Here is a 19995-nt window from a genome sequence, read left to right on the forward strand (position 1 = left end):
GGCAGCAAATTGGACTCCCCTAAATGGTTTAACTCATTCTTATTGTTAAATATGATGAATCCATAATTTTAGTAGAATAAAACTGTGCTATCTCTTTCATCCAATTTCCCCTTTAATCTTTTGCCCAAACCAATACCAACACGAATGTGATTTCCATTTGAGGAACCAAATAATCTTTTTTTTGTGCACTCTAGAACTCATCTAAATGCTTTACCTGAGCTGGCCTCCAGAACTGCTGGGCCTAACAAGAGTAGCCATGTCAAAATCATCGTGGTACCCATCTCATCCAGGGCTGCTGGTAGAAAGGACCATCAGAATATATAGTCTCTGCGTCTGAAGGGGAGTGGCCCTATGCCTTTCTCTTTCTACAGGAGAAAAAGTAAACAACCACAATCCTATGATCGGAAATGAAGTATGTTTGATTTATTACTCAAGATTTTGTAGCTTCCTGGGTTTTGCAGAAGGATAATATCTCAAGAGTAACATTTTTTATAATATCTCGCATAACACTTTCCACTGCATGGAAGGAAATATTCATGCTACTACAGGTTTCACAGTCACCTCATTGTACAAAGAAAGTGAGCTCTTATCCAAAGGTACCTTTTAGTTCTGGCTGGTGAATCTCAGTGTTTTTCTTCCATGGGGCTGTTCTTTGGCAGGCCTGGGAAAGCTAGTGGAATATTGAAACCTAAATGGGTTTCCTCTAGTAAATTGATAAAAGAGGTTCATACCTTGGTTCCAACTAGTAAGGTGAGTCTCCCTGAGGAACCACGAAGTTCTTACAGCTTTGTCATACTGAAATAAAATAAGACCTAGTGGCTCTGGTCAAGTGTGCTCAGGAGGGTGTCTGAAAATAACTCACCAGGACTGTGGCTGTTGCTGAATGCATCATGAAGATAACTGAGATCTGAGACAGTTGGTTCCTATCAAAATTGTTAGCTCCACCATGCCATCTATCCCTCTGTCATCAGCATCAGAGCCAACAGACATCAGGGCCAACAACAAGAAGGCTAAGGTAAGGGGTGGCTGCTGCCTCTTGGTGGATATAGAAGCCACTGGAGAGGCAATGTGGTGGAGATGTGAGGAAGGATAGGAAGCAATTAATGGTCCTGTGCTGAGCTACTGGTCCAGGACCTGTGGAAAGAGTTGGAATGACAGCAACAGGAGCTGAAGTGAGAGAAGTATGAAATATTGGTGGCTAGATATCTTGCTTGAGACGCACAGCCCTAAGTGGAGAGGAGATAATTCCATAGAGTCTAAGGAATAACTGCCTCAACGTGTCATTTGCACCAGATAAATGAGTGGTTCTGAGCTAAGTCTCACAAGCCAATCACTGTGAGATACCTGAAAAACCTTGCAGTTGAAGTCTCACCTCCAGCCCCAATATGAACCCATTCTCTTTCTGACATTTTTAAGCTGAAATCAAAACTGTTCACTGAGAGGCTGTGTCAAGAGAATCAGGGCCAGCTGATACCTTTTTGTGAAACCTGTGCAGAAAAATCAGTGGATTTTATGCATAGTTAAGTAAAATACATAGGTTGCAACTTTATTCTAAAAGTTTCTTTGACCCTTTGAACCATCAGATGGGAAAATAAGAAAAGGTTCAGACTTCTGTTAAGAATATTTAATAGACTCCTTGTTTAATTTTTGCCTAGTGACAATTACAGCTGTGTTATTCTTTGAAGAAAGACTCCAAAGGTGTTCCACAACATGAAATAATGCTTAATTCCCATTCACCACTTTCTTGCTAGGGTGGTCACTTTCTTATGTTTCTGGTTTTTAACCATTTAGTGAGAAAAGGCTGATGACCATCCTGAGAGCCAGAATATTGTTCTTCACCTAATTTCCACCTCTACAGTCATCATGGCTTGGATGGCATTAATGGGCGTTAAAAATCATGACACAGTTGTTGCCATCTACAAATATATTGTCCCTGAGGGCACTCATCAAGGATTAAGAAAGTCCAGCAGCCCAATGGGAAAAATGACTTAGAAGGTCTTCCCATGAAGGCCAGCATTACTGGAATGGAAGAAGGAAGTTCAAAACACAAGAGGCTGAAGGATGATGATGGAAGCCTTGAAAGTGAACATTGAGAAGGGTAAATATGTTTCTTCTTTATACAAACAACCGTATTCGCACATGAATGAGGAAATGTTCACAACACCTGGTATTCATTATTCATTTTCTTCAGGTTTTGACATCTTGGCAAGAAGCAGAAAAGTCCCATATGTTTGACTGACCAATCACACACTGCAATCAATGAAGCAAGAGTAAGTGATAGACAGCACTTCTTCTCCAAACTCTTCTAATAACTTGCAATTATTTACTTGAAGTCCTGGCTAAATGGGGAGGTCCCAATGGACTGGAAGGTAGCAAATGTAACACCCATCTATAAGAAAGGCAGAAAGGAGGATCCAGGAAACTATAGACCCATCAGTCTGACCTCAGTACCAGGGAAGGTCATGGAGCAGATAATCTTGAGTGTTATTAGAAGACATATAGAAGATAAATGGGGGATCAGGCCCAGTCAGCATGGGTTTATGAAAGGCAGGTGCTGCCTGATGAACCTGATCTCCTTTTATAACCTGATGACTCGACTATTGGATGAGGGAAAGGCTGTGGATATTGTCTATCTGGACCTCCAAAAAGCATAGTTCCCCATAGAACTCTCATAAAAAAGCTTGCTGCTCATGGCCTGGATGAGCATATGATCTGTTGGATCAAGCACTGGTTGGACAGTCGGGCCCAAAGGGTGGTGGTCAATGGAGTCAAATCCAGCTGGGGCCAGTCACAAGTGGTGTTCCTCAGGGCTCAGTGTTGGGACCATTTCTGTTTAACATCTTTATTGATGATCTCGGTAAGGACATTGAGTGTATCATCAGGAAGTTTGCAGACGACACTAAGCTGGGCAGGAGTGTTGATCTGCATGAGGATAGGGAGGCTCTGCAGAGAGACTTGGGTAGATTAGATTGTTGGGCTAATGTTAATGGTCTGGGCTTAAACAAGGGTCCTGCACTTGGGCCACAGCAACCCCAGGCAATGCTCCAGGCTTGGGGAAGTGTGGCTGGAAAGTGTCTGGCAGAAAAGGACCTGGGGGTTCTGATTGACAAGGGGCTGAATATGAGTTAGCAGTGTGCCCAGGTGGCCAAGAAAGCCAACGACATCCTGGCTTGTGTTAGAAATAGTGTGACCAGCAGAAGTAGAGAGGTGATTGTCCCCCTGTCCTCAGCACTGCTGAGGCCACACCTGGAGTGTTGTGTCCAGTTTTGGGCACCTCAATTCAAGAGAGACATCGAGGTGCTGGAGCAAGGACAGAGGAGGGCAACGAACCTGGTGAAGGGCCTAGAGAATAAATCTTATGAAGAATGCTTGGAGGAGCTGGGAATGTTCAGTTTGAGGAAGAGGAGGCTGAGGGGAGACCTCATCAGTCTCTACAACTACCTGAAAGGACATTGTAGAGAGGTTGGTGCTGGTCTCGCAGGTCATTAGCGACAGAACAAGAGGGAATGGCTTCAAGCTGCACCAGGGCAGGTTTAGACTGGACACCAGGAAAAACATTTTCACAGAGAGAGTGGTTAGACACTGGAATAGGCTGCCCAGGGAGGTGGTTGAGTCACCATCCGTGGATGTGTTTAAGGGTCGTTTGGATGTGGTGTTAGTGGAGATGGTTTAGGGGAGAACTTTGTCGAGTAGGGATGATGGTTGGACTCAGTGATCCCAAGGGGCCTTTCCAACCTGAATAGTTCTATGATTCTATGCTTCTATGAACTGAAAAGGGTGGAGAGGTAGGGGAACACAAAAGTGATTCCCAGGTGGTTCAAGTAAAAAACCCCAATATGTCAAAATTTTCCAGATAAATGAACAGCACTGATTCATTAATTTTTTATTTTGTTGTTCACTAATTAAAGTTTTACTACAAACTTCAAAGATCTAGGTATTTCTAGAGATCATTAGATGATCTCTGCAGAGTAGAAATAGGTAAGTGTTATGCAACATATGTTTTCATCCTTCCGATTATATACATTTTTGCTCTCTAGGACTTCTTGTGGCAGCTTGAAGTGATTCTTAGGAGTGAGAGAAGCTCCACCGAGCTTTTAAAACACTTTCTCTTCTCCTGATTATTATTAGGAGACTTCTGCAGATATACTGGCTTTTGTGAGGTCCAAATGAAAACCACTGAAAGGACAAAGAGGATTAGTCATCCATGACTATAAGAAGGTATCTACACTGGAATGGGGGTATCCACAGACTTCTGGTCAAAGAAACAATAGTCAGAATTGCATTAAGATGCCATGAGGCAGCTTAATCTAATTTACTGGGTTTCTTGATGGCCTCTTGGGCTCTGTTGCAGGTGTCATGGGAAGGATGTCATTGCAGATGGATTTGCATTTGTAGAATGGTGAGGATGCAAGTGGATCAGAAGAGTCAAATCCACTGGGTTTACTGGTAGAACAGTAGGTCTGGGAAGAGCAAAGGGAAAGGAAGATCCTCTTCTGGAGAGGTCAAAAAGCCCAGGTCCAGAAAGGTCTTTTCTGTTCTGAGCAAGTCAATGGATTTCTCTAAGCCTGGACCATCTCTGGTCCACACAACAACACTAAATGTAAGACATGTCAGCCTCCTGAATTGTGCTGCCCATGAAAGGTGGTTGTGGGCAGAAAAGAGGGGAAGACTCTCCTCAGTGCTTGTTCCTCCTGTGTGGACAACAAAATTCGCTTCCACTCTCTGTGGGCAATGCCAGTGCCTGCTTCTACTGTCCCTTCTTCACAGCATGGAGAGGTGATGAGAGACCATCCTGGGGTCACCAGGAAAAGGAAGCTTGAAGGAAGAAATGGTAGAGGCTGTAACAACAGCTCCTGTCAGAGCTGTCCACATCCTCCCCATCAGGTCAGGATGTCACCCTGAGTACAGCTCACCTTTCCCACACGTCACCACTTTGTCTCTGGCTCCCCTCACAGGTAGGACATCACACCCTTCCCAGAGAACTTTCCTCTTTCATAGTTGGCTAGAAAACAAGAAAGTCTGAAGAGGAGCATTTCTCAATCTAATACCAGTGACCTTTCCACCTGTAGTAAGTGGCTTCTTCCAAACAGGTTCTTCCTTTATTATTGTTTTTGTTTTGTTTTCATGTGGAGTTAGGGGTTAGGTCACACTTCCTTGTGGCAACCTAAGTGCATTCCCCCTTCCTACCCCCGCTGCAGGTTTGGAAACACATAAGAACAAGAGCACAATGCACTTACTTGGCAAAGTTACTTTCAGAACTCATGTTCTCCAACCTGGTAATCACGTGTTAGCTTGGAGTTCAGGCACAGAGGTGGAATGCTTGCAAGTAAGGGAAAAGAAGGATTGCTCAAAAATATTTTCTGGTTTTTTTGGGTTTTTTTTGGTTTGGTTTGTTTGTTTTAAATTACACATTTATATAACAGATTTAATTATATTTGTTCTCCAAACAAGATCTTCTACACGAAGTACATTTTCTCAAAGAAAAGTATTGTTGTGAAGAATCATACCCCCCAAAATAAAGAATGCTGTACAGGAGCAATTCCTTACGTGCAGTCCCTGTGCATCTTCACTTATGGTTCATTACTGAGATATTTTTGCTGCAAAGAAATAATTTTCTTGGACTACTTTCCAGAGTATCTCCTGGTGCTATGCAGGTGTTTTATCTGCATACCAGCAATGGCAAAATAAGTCAATTCTTCTTTCTCAAGTCACTTAAATCAATTTTCTCAGACAGACATTCAACCAGGAGCTCATCTGGGATGCTCTGAAACATCCAGCTCTGAAGATGGTAACTCTTTGGATGTTGGGATGTAAGAATCAACCTTTCCTTAACCTAAGTGTTATTTGGACTTGAGGATTTTAAAGTCAGGCTCCTTCATAAGTTGAGTTCACAGTAACACCAGGTGTAATCTCCACACAGGACATTCTTCAAACAAGATCTGGGTGGTAGAGCAGTCAAGTAAGAGTTACTCTCTACATAGATTGTGAAACCAAATCATGAAGCAAGATGGCTGGTGAACAAAATCCTTCCACCTGCAAGTCTTGGGTAGCCTCTCACATTATCAGGTAGGGGACAGGTTTCTGCAATTTACGCTTCAAAACAAATCCTGCCACAGTGAGAAGAGCAGCTGCCAGCACCACTGCAGTCACAGCCAGAGCAAGGTGGGAGCTGGAGGCAGGCACTAAGCCCTGAGGCTCCCCTTTCACCTGGGTGTCAGAGGCCAGCTCTGTGCACAAAAGAGAAAGAGAGAGGCTTACGTTGGTTTTCCTGAGCTAGTTAATCTCAAGGGTGATTAGGCAAAGAAAACTTGAATTACAACCTTGCAATTTGGATCTGATCAGAAACCAGATTGCTTCATTGCACATTGCTTCATAAATGATCCTGTGGCCATGCCAAACAAGTAAAGGTTATGGCAAGAAACTAAAGAGCAACTAAGAATTTGCAGTGATTCAGATCATAAGATGTTGGTTTGTGATAGTGGAAACAGCAGCTACAGGGCACTGGGAAACAACATTTCCAAGAGGGCCTACAGATTGGTTTACAATAATAAGAGATCTGCCAATCAAGCAGAAAGAGCTTTGAAAAATTAATATAAATCGTGCAGAGAGATGAGTTACATCTTTTCCCTCTTCTCATAGAACTGAATCAATTGCCATTTGACATGTGCAGAGCAAATAATGGATCTAAAGTATAATAGAAAGGAAATAGCTTGTAAACATTATAAAATAATGTAGAAATTAATTTTAAAAATCCCTGTAAGAATTATAACAGAGTTATGAATAAAGCAGCAAGGGAATATTTCAGAGCTGGATTTCATGTCTCAACTGACATGCAAGCATACAGTAATACACAGAGTCTTATCATATTTAAGTTAATTAAACTTACCAGCCTTCCTGTTCTCAGAGTCAGCTTCCCGGAGCTGAACAGGTCCAATAACAACATTCATTTTTGCTTCAGAAGAACCTGCTTTCCTCTTGAACCTGCTAACACAGCCTTGGTAGCAGCGGGAAGAGTAGTCTTTGTACCTGCACACCACCAGCTCACACTGCAGGTAAACTGACGGGTATTGAGTGACGAATGAAAATGCATTAAATGAGAACCGGGCAGCAGTTCTGTGTGGGGAATAGTGAGAAGAATAGGTAGGATCCTTAACACACCTGGAAAGATATAAAAAATGAACAGATTAGCTATCGGGAACAGAAACATGATTACACTATCTGTGTGCAATGTGCTTTGAGCTTAAATATAAAAGCAGGAGGTAAGGGTATAAGAGATGTCAAAAGGATTTTTTAAAAAGAGTGTTTGTGGCAGGGAGTGAAAATCAGAGATAAGTAATGGGGGCAGTGATTTCCAACAGAAAAATATAAAGAACACAGACATTTTATAGCTTTCTAAAATTTGTGTAAATATGACTAGCTGAAACATAACTAGAGGTTCTTCTGGTTTCTGTGTCTAAGGCACAGGTGAGGACCTGTTCAGCACTTGCCAACGGGATTGCCTGTTTGCAAGAGGTCAGTTCAGAGCCTGACACAAGCCTGACTTCCAGCTCAGCACCAGGAGGCAAAGAAATTAAAATCCCACCAAGCACAGAAAGGAAATAAATTAGCATGAGCCTTTCATTCCCTGAGCAAAGTGGGACACACTCATGCTTCCAGATCGCTCTCGGTTTTGAATTCCTTACGAGAGTCCACAACTTTTCCATTGCAAATCAGAAGGCACGTTTTGTATCAAATTAAGCAAATTGATTTAGGTTTTTAGAATAGCAAGAAAAGGCTAAGGGGTTTCCCTTCATTTTGCACAGACTGCTTTAAATTTTAGTTATGATGCTACACAAAACAATTTGTAAAATTCTAAATCTGATGTGCAGAAACGTAGAGCTGTTTACATGCCTACATGCATCTATTTCAGAGACAAATTCAGACCCCACTTTCTACACTACTTCCCTGAATGAAATCTCAGTGCTTGACTGCAACTTCTGAATGGCATTTCTTGGTAATATATTTTATTCAGGCTTTCCCAAAAAAAATTTTCTTTTAAGTATGTCTGTACTGAGAGTTGCAACCAACATGAGAGTTGCAGTTGCCCTGAAATCACCTCTTCCATAGGTGAAGCTCTTTCAGACCATGCACAGAGATAGTTTTTAAATAATTCTTCAGAAATTTCTTACCCACTTCTGATCAGGTCATAGGTCTGTGTTGCAAAATTGTGAGGATCAGGTGATGCCACACATGTGTCCACAAACACCACCAGGTTGGGGTCAGAGCTGTGAAGAGAAGCTTCAAGGAACAAATTCTGATTCAGGTCAACGTAGTATGGAAAGTCAAGCACTGGCACCAGGAAAGATGAGGAATGGTAGAATGTCAAGTTCACTTTGTATCTGCCATACTGGGTTTCACTGACATTAATGGTGTCATCAGCAATATACATTGCTTGCACCCAGGTGTTCTGGAGCATTTTGCAGTTGATGTACCAGTGAAGATCCTTTTGTCTCTTGGTGGTGTCACCGGAACCAGGCACTTTTATCACATTGGAGTAGGTGATTGTTGCATTGCTGCCCTGTTTAACACATGAGTACAAAATTATCACATGTAGCCATGTTCACAACCTGCACTGTAAACTTCTGTATATGCCAGGTCCTAGTATTAGTCAGAATGAACATGCCATACTCCAAAGTCCCAGGCATCCTGGATGAGATAGTTCACTTAACTCTCTCATACACTTGGTCCTCAAGAACATTACCCTGAAATAGGTAAAGGGATTACCTAAAACCTGGGAGAGTAAGTAGAAATGTTTAACAAACTTTAACAAACTTTAGCTTTCAGAACCGTGTTTCTTTTCTGTGTTTTAAATACCTGTGAGCTACAACATATGATTCCTAACAATTTTCCAAATCTCTATTCAGTTTCCATGCCCAGACTTGGAAAACTCTCCAAAATGTGTTGACACCAACCTGTCTACGTGTACCACAGCCATTGTATGGAACGGTGAATATAACCTCAGTTGATGTGATTGTTGGCTCACAATAAGGGTCAGACAAGCTGATGTTCCACACCGAGTAGCCCTGTAACTGGAGATATTGTCTGTCTACGACTGCTTGCATGTGGGTTGGCAAACACACAAGGGCTAGGGAAGAAAATATGAATTATTAGTGATTTCAGGTACTTAATAACGTTTTCACATTACAACTTGAACAAATGCAATAGCCACTAGCATTTATTTAATCCAAACCACTTATTTTTGCAGCTCAGACTTAGATATGAATAAACAATAGTCTCTAACAAACTTCAGCTGACCCTCAGTGGCTCTCCTCTCAAAAACATGTAGCTTAGAATAGGTTTTTGCTGAGACCTTGAGCATGTATCACCACTCACTCAAAAATACTAAGAAATGGGACTTTTCCTGAATAAGAATCCAAAAACTCTTGTGGAAGCTGTAGAGCTAAATGTGCACACTGACTTGCAGAAACACTACTTGGGTGGGAGGGGATCTTGAAACCACCCCCAGGATGGTTCTCTGAGTCATGAAAACCATGATTCAGAGACATGAAAAGCAATGACCCTCAGGAGGGTTTGGTCTTTGGTAGAGAGAGATATCTGATGAATAGGACCTACTGGTACTGCACAGGCTCTTGAAAGGCAGCTGCAAAGACAAGAGAGACAGATCTCATGACCATTGTTTGTGCCTGAGGAGATTGTGAGTGCTCATCAGATAAACTTTCCCACTGCGACTACAGGACAGTCCTGAACAGGTCACCCAGAGAAGTGGCTTTGAAGATTTAATCCTTTGAAGGTTTCTAGAGATTAAACTAGACAAATTCATAATCGACCTGACCTGGTGTTGGCACTAACTCTGCTTTGAATAGTTGGACTAGAAAGCCTCCAAAGGTCCTTCCTAAACAACACTTAAATGATTCTACGAAAACCTACCCATCAAGATAGAAAATATATATATGAATAATGACGTGATAAGAAAAATTAATTTAGACTGGCCATCACAGAAAATATCTAAAGGCAGTGGATTTTATGCCTGATTTTTATTTACATATATATTTTTAAAAATAAAAAGAGAAATTATTGTCTGTAAGTGATGGGTCAATATCCAGTAATGAAATCCAAGTGGGACTGTCATCTGTGTGCAGTTTCTTCAACAAATATTTATTACTAAATAACCTATTTAGTAATTAACAAAGACTTATTTAACAAATAAATTTGAAGTATACATTTTCTGAGAAAAGAAAAGGTTACAAACATAGAGGAAACTTACTGATTGTCTGATCTGCTGGAAAGGACTGATACTCAGCATAAAACCCTTGACTGGAGTTTCTGGAGTCACTGTGAAATCTGACAGTCATGAAGTTTGAGGATGATGTATATGTGAGATGAGAACCAGAACAAATTCTTCCAAGAAGAGGAGAAGTATTGGGTGGCCCATCAAAGATCTCAATATAATCATTCTGGCATCCACCTTGCAGCCTGAGGAAGAAATAATAAAATGCATTTGGTAAACTTTGGGTTTAAGTGCTGAAAAAAAAACAAACTAAGATACTGAGCTCCCAAAATTCTTATGTAATATTTACAATTCACTTCTAAGCATGGGAAATGTGCTTGGGAACTGTGGCTGCAGTTGAGATTTGGAAACGATTTAAAGCCCAAGCAGGAACTGATTTACTTACTGAACACTTGCAAATGTGAGCATAATGCGGAAATTATTCATCACTTGTATTTCCCACAAACAATCTGCATTATCTGGATAATTCAAAGGGTAATAAGGACTCTGAAGTGTCCCAGAGGAATTCAAGAGCAAGCCACCACAAATATATCCTGCAGCTGTAAAAAAAAAAAAAAAAAAAAAAAAAAAGGTAGAGAGGTTATTCTGTGATTTATTTGTGATAAAAACAACATTTCATATATCCAACACCTAGAAACACGTGTTTTAATCTTCCAAGGAACCAACTGGTTAAGCTTTTCTCAGTGAGGCTGTGAATGTGATGGTCTCTTCAGAGAACTCTAGCACTCTCATTCTATTTTGCACCAGGCAGGTTTCAGGAGCAAACATGTAAGAGAAAAAGCAAGAAGGGACGGCCCAGATAACACGAAATCCAGAAAAAAAAGAAAATCCTCACAGTCTGCAATGCACCCCCAGCAGCAGGATCAGACCAGCAGAGGGGCAGAGGGTAGGATCTCAACAGTCAGTGCCAACCTGGACTTCTTCCCCCAAGTACTGCAATGGGCAAATGACACAACTGCAACCTATAAAGTAGTCACTGAAACACCCCAGAGGAACACACAGGAAAGATGAAAGGAGCAGACATACCTGGAGTACTAGTTGTCCACAGTGGAGGAGGACGAGAGGTTGAGGACTGAGCCGCTGTTGGGGAGGAAGAGAAAGGAGCAAGTGAAGACCTTGCAGAGGAAGGAGCAGGGCCAGCGTTTCTCCCCATACTAAGGAGGCTGGTGCCACCCTGTCACGTGGGCAATGGAGAGCCTGGGGGTCTCAGCAGGGTGGTCTTCCATTTTGGGAGCAAGGAAAACCACAAGCTCGGGACACGTCCCCAAGGCTCACACCAGTGTGGCCAGCTAGGGCCCCTTCTCCAAAGTGTCCCAGGATTGAGGAAGGAAAAGCAGAGGTACCTGAGCACACAACACCAGCATCTTCTCTGTGGCCACAGTTGTGGACGCCCCAGCCATTGTGCCGGCACTGAAAGAGGGAGGACTCGCTCCCAGTGCAGTGCACATCGTCCAGGTAGATCTTGCCAGTGCCTTGTCCAAAGTAGGCGTTGGATGGTGCAGAAACAGCAAAGCCACAGTCCAGCTGCCTGCACACCACCTGGGCATCGTTCAGGTCCCAGCTGTCATCACAGACGGTGCCCCAGCCCCCGGAGGAGTAAATCTCTACACGCCCCTCGCACCGGTTCCTGCCGTTCACCAGGGCCAGGGAGGCACCTTGGAGAGGAGAAGACAGGGAGACCGTGGGAAAACCCTCTGCCACGCAGGCACCTTCTCTTGCCTGGCCATTGGCAAGGCTCGAGGAGTTTCAGGCTACCCGAGCTGTCACCAGCTGCTCATCAGACTGTGTCTTTCCCTGGCTTTGCTCTCCCATGGAGAAGCACAAAACCCTCCAATGAGCCACCACCAGCACCCCCAACATGGAGCAGCCAGAGAAGCAATGACAAACTCAGACCCACCTGGAGGGACCATTGGTCGGACGCTTACCTGCTGGACTGGTTGAGGTTTCATATCCGTTTGTGGTTGTGGTCTCTGTTGGAGGAAGACGAGAAAGGAGCAAGTGAGGACTTGCTCATGGATGAAGGAGTGCAACCAGGTTTTCTCCTCGAGCTGGGGAGGTTGTTGCCACCCTGTCATGTGTGTGATGGAGAGCTTGGGGATGTCAGCAGAGTGGTGTTCCGTGGTGGGAACCATCAAAACCACAAGGTTTGGGTGCATCTCCCACACACGCCTAATTGTGGCCAACAAGGACCCCTTGCTGAAAGCAGAGTAGAGCAGCCAGAGAAGCAATGACAAACTCAGACCCACCTGGAGGAACCGTTGGTTGGATGCTTACCTGCTGGACTGGTTGAGGTTTCATATCCGTTTGTGGTTGTGGTCTCTGTTGGAGGAAGACGAGAAAGGAGCAAGTGAGGACTTGCTCATGGATGAAGGAGTGCAACCAGGTTTTCTCCTCGAGCTGGGGAGGTTGTTGCCACCCTGTCATGTGTGTGATGGAGAGCTTGGGGATGTCAGCAGAGTGGTGTTCCGTGGTGGGAGCCATCAAAACCACAAGGTTTGGGTGCATCTCCAACACACGCCTAATTGTGGCCAACAGGGGCCCCTTGCTAAAAAGCAGAGTAGAGGGGCAGAATCTCCTCCCTGGCCGTGCTGGCCACACCGCTTTTGATGCAGCCCAGGATGCAGTTGCTCTCCGGGCTCCAGAGCACACTGGCAGCTTCTGTCAAGCTTCTCATCAACTCCCAGCCCCAAGTCCTTCTCCTCAGGACTGCTCTCCAGCCATTCTTCCCCCACCCTGGATTTGTGCCTGGGGTTGTGCCGACCCAGGTGCAGGACCTTACACTTGGACTTGTTGAACTTTGTGAGGTTGGCACTGGCCCAGCTCTCCAGCCTGTCAAGGCCCCTCTGGATGGTGTCCCTTCCCTCTTGGGTGTCAACCACACCACACAGCTTGGTATCATCAGCAAACTTGCTGAGGACACACTCAATCTCACTGCCCATGTCTCCAACAAAGATGTTAAACAGCACTGGTCCCAGTACTGACCCCTGAGGGACACCGCTCATCACCTGCCTCCACTTGGACATGGAGCCATTCACCACAACTCTCTGGGTGTGGCCATCCAGCCAATCTCTTATCCACCGAGTGGTCCATCTGTCAAATCCATGCCTTGCCAGTTTGGAGACCAGGGTGTCATGTGGGACAGGGTGAAACGCCTTGCACAAATCCAAGTAGATACCCTCAGTTGCTCTGCCACCATCCACCATCTCTGATGCCTTGTTGTAGAAGGCCACCAGATTGGTCAGGCATGACTTGCCCTTAGTGAAGCCATGTTGGCTGTCACCAATCCCCTCTTTCATTTCCATGTGCCTTAGCAGACTTTCCAGGAGGATCTGCTCCACGACCTTGCCAGGCACAGAGCTGAGACTGACAGGCCTGTAGTCTCACGGGTTCTTCCTTTTCCCCCTTTTTAAATACAGGGGCTCTGGTCCCTTTTTTGCAATCAGCAGGAACCTCACCAGACTGCCATGACCTCTCAAATATGATGGAGGGAGGCTTAGAAAAAAGGCTTGCTGAAAGCCTCCTGGAATTTGGGAAGAAGAAGCAACGACACCTGAGCACACAAGCCCAGAATCTTCAGCATGGCCACAAAATCCTCACAGTCTGCAATGCACCCCAGCAGCAGGCTCAGACCAGCAGAGGGGCAGAGGGTAGGATCTCAACAGTCAATGCCAACCTGGACTTCTTCCCCCAAGTACTGCAATGGGCAAATGACACAACTGCAACCTATAAAGTAGTCACTGACACACCCCAGAGGAACACACAGGAAAGATGAAAGGAGCAGACATACCTGGAGTACTAGTTATCCACGGTGGAGGAGGACGAGAGGTTGAGGACGGAGCCGCTGTTGGGGAGGAAGAGAAAGGAGCAAGTGAAGACTTTGCAGAGGAAGGAGCAGGGCCAGCGTTTCTCCCCATACTAAGGAGGCTGGTGCCACCCTGTCATGTGGGCAATGGAGAGCCTGGGGGTCTCAGCAGGGTGGTCTTCCATTTTGGGAGCAAGGAAAACCACAAGCTCGGGACACGTCCCCAAGGCACACACCAGTGTGGCCAGCTAGGGCCCCTTCTCCAAAGTGTCCCAGGACTGAGGAAGGAAAAGCAGAGGTACCTGAGCACACAACACCAGCATCTTCTCCGTGGCCACAGTTGTGGACGCCCCAGCCATTGTGCCGGCACTGAAAGAGGGAGGACTCGCTCCCAGTGCAGTGCACATCGTCCAGGTAGATCTTGCCAGTGCCTTGTCCAAAGTAGGCGTTGGATGGTGCAGAAACAGCAAAGCCACAGTCCAGCTGCCTGCACACCACCTGGGCATCGTTCAGGTCCCAGCTGTCATCACAGACGGTGCCCCAGCCCCCGGAGGAGTAAATCTCTACACGCCCCTCGCACCGGTTCCTGCCGTTCACCAGGGCCAGGGAGGCACCTTGGAGAGGAGAAGACAGGGAGACCGTGGGAAAACCCTCTGCCACGCAGGCACCTTCTCTTGCCTGGCCATTGGCAAGGCTCAAGGAGTTCCAGGCTACCCGAGCTGTCACCAGCTGCTCATCAGGCTGTGTCTTTCCCTGGCTCTGCTCTCCCATGGAGAAGCACAAAGCCCACCAGTGAGCCACCACCGGCACCCCCAACATGGAGCAGCCAGAGAAGCAATGACAAACTCAGACCCACCTGGAGGAACGGTAGGTCAGACGCTTACCTGCTGGACTGGTTGAGGTTTCATATCCGTTTGTGGTTGTGGTCTCTGTTGGAAGAACACGAGAAAGGAGCAAGTGAGGACTTGCTCATGGATGAAGGAGTGCAACCAGGTTTTCTCCTTGAGCCGGGGAGGTTGTTGCCACCCTGTCATGTGTGTGATGGAGAGCTTGGGGATGTCAGCAGAGTGGTCTTCCATGATGGGAGCCATCAAAACCACAAGGTTTGGGTGCATCTCCCACACACGCCTAATTGTGGCCAACAAGGACCCCTTGCTGAAAGCAGAGTAGAGCAGCCAGAGAAGCAATGACAAACTCAGACCCACCTGGAGGAACCGTTGGTTGGACGCTTACCTGCTGGACTGGTTGAGGTTTCATATCCGTTTGTGGTTGTGGTCTCTGTTGGAGGAAGACGAGAAAGGAGCAAGTGAGGACTTGCTCATGGATGAAGGAGTGCAACCAGGTTTTCTCCTCGAGCTGGGGAGGTTGTTGCCACCCTGTCATGTGTGTGATGGAGAGCTTGGGGATGTCAGCAGAGTGGTGTTCCGTGGTGGGAGCCATCAAAACCACAAGGTTTGGGTGCATCTCCAACACACGCCTAATTGTGGCCAACAGGGGCCCCTTGCTAAAAAGCAGAGTAGAGGGGCAGAATCTCCTCCCTGGCCGTGCTGGCCACACCGCTTTTGATGCAGCCCAGGATGCAGTTGCTTTCCGGGCTCCAGAGCACACTGGCAGCTTCTGTCAAGCTTCTCATCAACTCCCAGCCCCAAGTCCTTCTCCTCAGGACTGCTCTCCAGCCATTCTTCCCCCACCCTGGATTTGTGCCTGGGGTTGTGCCGACCCAGGTGCAGGACCTTACACTTGGACTTGTTGAACTTTGTGAGGTTGGCACTGGCCCAGCTCTCCAGCCTGTCAAGGCCCCTCTGGATGGTGTCCCTTCCCTCTTGGGTGTCAACCACACCACACAGCTTGGTATCATCAGCAAACTTGCTGAGGACACACTCAATCTCACTGCCCATGTCTCCAACAAAGATGTTAAACAGCACTGGTCCCAGTACTGACCCCTGAGGGACACCGCTCATCACCTGCCTCCACTTGGACATGGAGCCATTCACCACAACTCTCTGGGTGTGGCCATCCAGCCAATCTCTTATCCACCGAGTGGTCCATCTGTCAAATCCATGCCTTGCCAGTTTGGAGACCAGGGTGTCATGTGGGACAGGGTGAAACGCCTTGCACAAATCCAAGTAGATACCCTCAGTTGCTCTGCCACCATCCACCATCTCTGATGCCTTGTTGTAGAAGGCCACCAGATTGGTCAGGCATGACTTGCCCTTAGTGAAGCCATGTTGGCTGTCACCAATCCCCTCTTTCATTTCCATGTGCCTTAGCAGACTTTCCAGGAGGATCTGCTCCACGACCTTGCCAGGCACAGAGGTGAGACTGACAGGCCTGTAGCCTCACGGGTTCTTCCTTTTCCCCCTTTTTAAATACAGGGGCTCTGGTCCCTTTTTTGCAATCAGCAGGAACCTCACCAGACTGCCATGACCTCTCAAATAGGATGGAGAGAGGCTTAGAAAAAAGGCTTGCTGAAAGCCTCCTGGAATTTGGGAAGAAGAAGCAACGACACCTGAGCACACAAGCCCAGAATCTTCAGCATGGCCACAAAATCCTCACAGTCTGCAATGCACCCCAGCAGCAGGCTCAGACCAGCAGAGGGGCAGAGGGTAGGATCTCAACAGTCAATGCCAACCTGGACTTCTTCCCCCAAGTACTGCAATGGGCAAATGACACAACTGCAACCTATAAAGTAGTCACTGACACACCCCAGAGGAACACACAGGAAAGATGAAAGGAGCAGACATACCTGGAGTACTAGTTATCCACGGTGGAGGAGGACGAGAGGTTGAGGACGGAGCAGCTGTTGGGGAGGAAGAGAAAGGAGCAAGTGAAGACCTTGCAGAGGAAGGAGCAGGGCCAGCGTTTCTCCCCATACTAAGGAGGCTGGTGCCACCCTGTCACGTGGGCAATGGAGAGCCTGGGGGTCTCAGCAGGGTGGTCTTCCATTTTGGGAGCAAGGAAAACCACAAGCTCGGGACACGTCCCCAAGGCACACACCAGTGTGGCCAGCTAGGGCCCCTTCTCCAAAGTGTCCCAGGATTGAGGAAGGAAAAGCAGAGGTACCTGAGCACACAACACCAGCATCTTCTCTGTGGCCACAGTTGTGGACGCCCCAGCCATTGTGCCGGCACTGAAAGAGGGAGGACTCGCTCCCAGTGCAGTGCACATCGTCCAGGTAGATCTTGCCACTGCCTTGTCCAAAGTAGGCGTTGGACGGTGCAGAAACAGCAAAGCCACAGTCCAGCTGCCTGCACACCACCTGGGCATCGTTCAGGTCCCAGCTGTCATCACAGATGGTGCCCCAGCCCCCGGAGGAGTAAATCTCTACACGCCCCTCGCACCGGTTCCTGCCGTTCACCAGGGCCAGGGAGGCACCTTGGTGAGGAGAAGACAGGGAGACCGTGGGAAAACCCTCTGCCACGCAGGCACCTTCTCTTGCCTGGCCATTGGCAAGGCTCGAGGAGTTTCAGGCTACCCGAGCTGTCACCAGCTGCTCATCAGATTGTGTCTTTCCCTGGCTCTGCTCTCCCATGGAGAAGCACAAAACCCTCCAATGAGCCACCACCGGCACCCCCAACATGGAGCAGCCAGAGAAGCAATGACAAACTCAGACCCACCTGGAGGAACCGTTGGTTGGATGCTTACTGCTGGACTGGTTGAGGTTTCATATCCGTTTGTGGTTGTGGTCTCTGTTGGAGGAAGACGAGAAAGGAGCAAGTGAGGACTTGCTCATGGATGAAGGAGTGCAACCAGGTTTTCTCCTCGAGCTGGGGAGGTTGTTGCCACCCTGTCATGTGTGTGATGGAGAGCTTGGGGATGTCAGCAGAGTGGTGTTCCGTGGTGGGAGCCATCAAAACCACAAGGTTTGGGTGCATCTCCCACACACGCCTAATTGTGGCCAACAGGGGCCCCTTGCTGAAAGCAGATTAGAGGGGCAGAATCTCCTCCCTGGCCGTGCTGGCCACACCGCTTTTGATGCAGCCCAGGATGCAGTTGCTCTCCGGGCTCCAGAGCACACTGGCAGCTTCTGTCAAGCTTCTCATCAACTCCCAGCCCCAAGTCCTTCTCCTCAGGACTGCTCTCCAGCCATTCTTCCCCCACCCTGGATTTGTGCCTGGGGTTGTGCTGACCCAGGTGCAGGACCTTACACTTGGACTTGTTGAACTTTGTGAGGTTGGCACTGGCCCCGCTCTCCAGCCTGTCAAGGCCCCTCTGGATGGCGTCCCTTCCCTCTTGGGTGTCAACCACACCACACAGCTTGGTATCATCAGCAAACTTGCTGAGGACACACTCAATCTCACTGTCCATGTCTCCAACAAAGATGTTAAACAGCACTGGTCCCAGTACTGACCCCTGAGGGACACCGCTCGTCACCTGCCTCCACTTGGACATGGAGCCATTCACCACAACTCTCTGGGTGTGGCCATCCAGCCAATCTCTTATCCACCGAGTGGTCCATCTGTCAAATCCATGCCTTGCCAGTTTGGAGACCAGGGTGTCATGTGGGACAGGGTGAAACGCCTTGCACAAATCCAAGTAGATACCCTCAGTTGCTCTGCCACCATCCACCATCTCTGATGCCTTGTTGTAGAAGGCCACCAGATTGGTCAGGCATGACTTGCCCTTAGTGAAGCCATGTTGGCTGTCACCAATCCCCTCTTTCATTTCCATGTGCCTTAGCAGACTTTCCAGGAGGATCTGCTCCATGACCTTGCGAGGCACAGAGGTGAGACTGACAGGCCTGTAGTCTCACGGGTTCTTCCTTTTCCCCCTTTTTAAATACAGGGGCTCTGGTCCCTTTTTTGCAATCAGCAGGAACCTCACCAGACTGCCATGACCTCTCAAATATGATGGAGGGAGGCTTAGAAAAAAGGCTTGCTGAAAGCCTCCTGGAATTTGGGAAGAAGAAGCAATGACACCTGAGCACACAATCCCAGAATCTTCAGCATGGCCACAAAATCCTCACAGTCTGCAATGCACCCCCAGCAGCAGGATCAGACCAGCAGAGGGGCAGAGGGTAGGATCTCAACAGTCAGTGCCAACCTGGACTTCTTCCCCCAAGTACTGCAATGGGCAAATGACACAACTGCAACCTATAAAGTAGTCACTGAAACACCCCAGAGGAACACACAGGAAAGATGAAAGGAGCAGACATACCTGGAGTACTAGTTGTCCACAGTGGAGGAGGACGAGAGGTTGAGGACTGAGCCGCTGTTGGGGAGGAAGAGAAAGGAGCAAGTGAAGACCTTGCAGAGGAAGGAGCAGGGCCAGCGTTTCTCCCCATACTAAGGAGGCTGGTGCCACCCTGTCACGTGGGCAATGGAGAGCCTGGGGGTCTCAGCAGGGTGGTCTTCCATTTTGGGAGCAAGGAAAACCACAAGCTCGGGACACGTCCCCAAGGCACACACCAGTGTGGCCAGCTAGGGCCCCTTCTCCAAAGTGTCCCAGGATTGAGGAAGGAAAAGCAGAGGTACCTGAGCACACAACACCAGCATCTTCTCCGTGGCCACAGTTGTGGACGCCCCAGCCATTGTGCCGGCACTGAAAGAGGGAGGACTCGCTCCCAGTGCAGTGCACATCGTCCAGGTAGATCTTGCCACTGCCTTGTCCAAAGTAGGCGTTGGACGGTGCAGAAACAGCAAAGCCACAGTCCAGCTGCCTGCACACCACCTGGGCATCGTTCAGGTCCCAGCTGTCATCACAGACGGTGCCCCAGCCCCCGGAGGAGTAAATCTCTACACGCCCCTCGCACCGGTTCCTGCCGTTCACCAGGGCCAGGGAGGCACCTTGGAGAGGAGAAGACAGGGAGACCGTGGGAAAACCCTCTGCCACGCAGGCACCTTCTCTTGCCTGGCCATTGGCAAGGCTCGAGGAGTTTCAGGCTACCCGAGCTGTCACCAGCTGC

At 47.6% G+C, this 19995-nt stretch overlaps 1 protein-coding gene across 1 annotated transcript in view; it reads right to left on the reverse strand.

Annotated features, from left to right (window-relative positions):
* LOC127383573 (deleted in malignant brain tumors 1 protein-like) overlaps nucleotides 1-19995 on the reverse strand; it is a 78189-nt gene that overhangs the window by 36305 nt on the left and 21889 nt on the right. Inside the window, exons 16-19 of the mRNA XM_051616714.1 lie at nucleotides 19556-19876; nucleotides 17154-17468; nucleotides 14393-14704; nucleotides 11632-11943 (exon numbers count right to left, since the gene is read on the reverse strand). Of these exons, the coding sequence (XP_051472674.1) occupies nucleotides 11632-11943; nucleotides 14393-14704; nucleotides 17154-17468; nucleotides 19556-19876 (1260 nt within the window). The remainder of the gene's footprint in view (nucleotides 1-11631; nucleotides 11944-14392; nucleotides 14705-17153; nucleotides 17469-19555; nucleotides 19877-19995) is intronic.

Source organism: Apus apus, chromosome 4 (genome assembly GCF_020740795.1).
Source record: "Apus apus isolate bApuApu2 chromosome 4, bApuApu2.pri.cur, whole genome shotgun sequence".
Lineage (NCBI taxonomy): Eukaryota > Metazoa > Chordata > Aves > Apodiformes > Apodidae > Apus > Apus apus.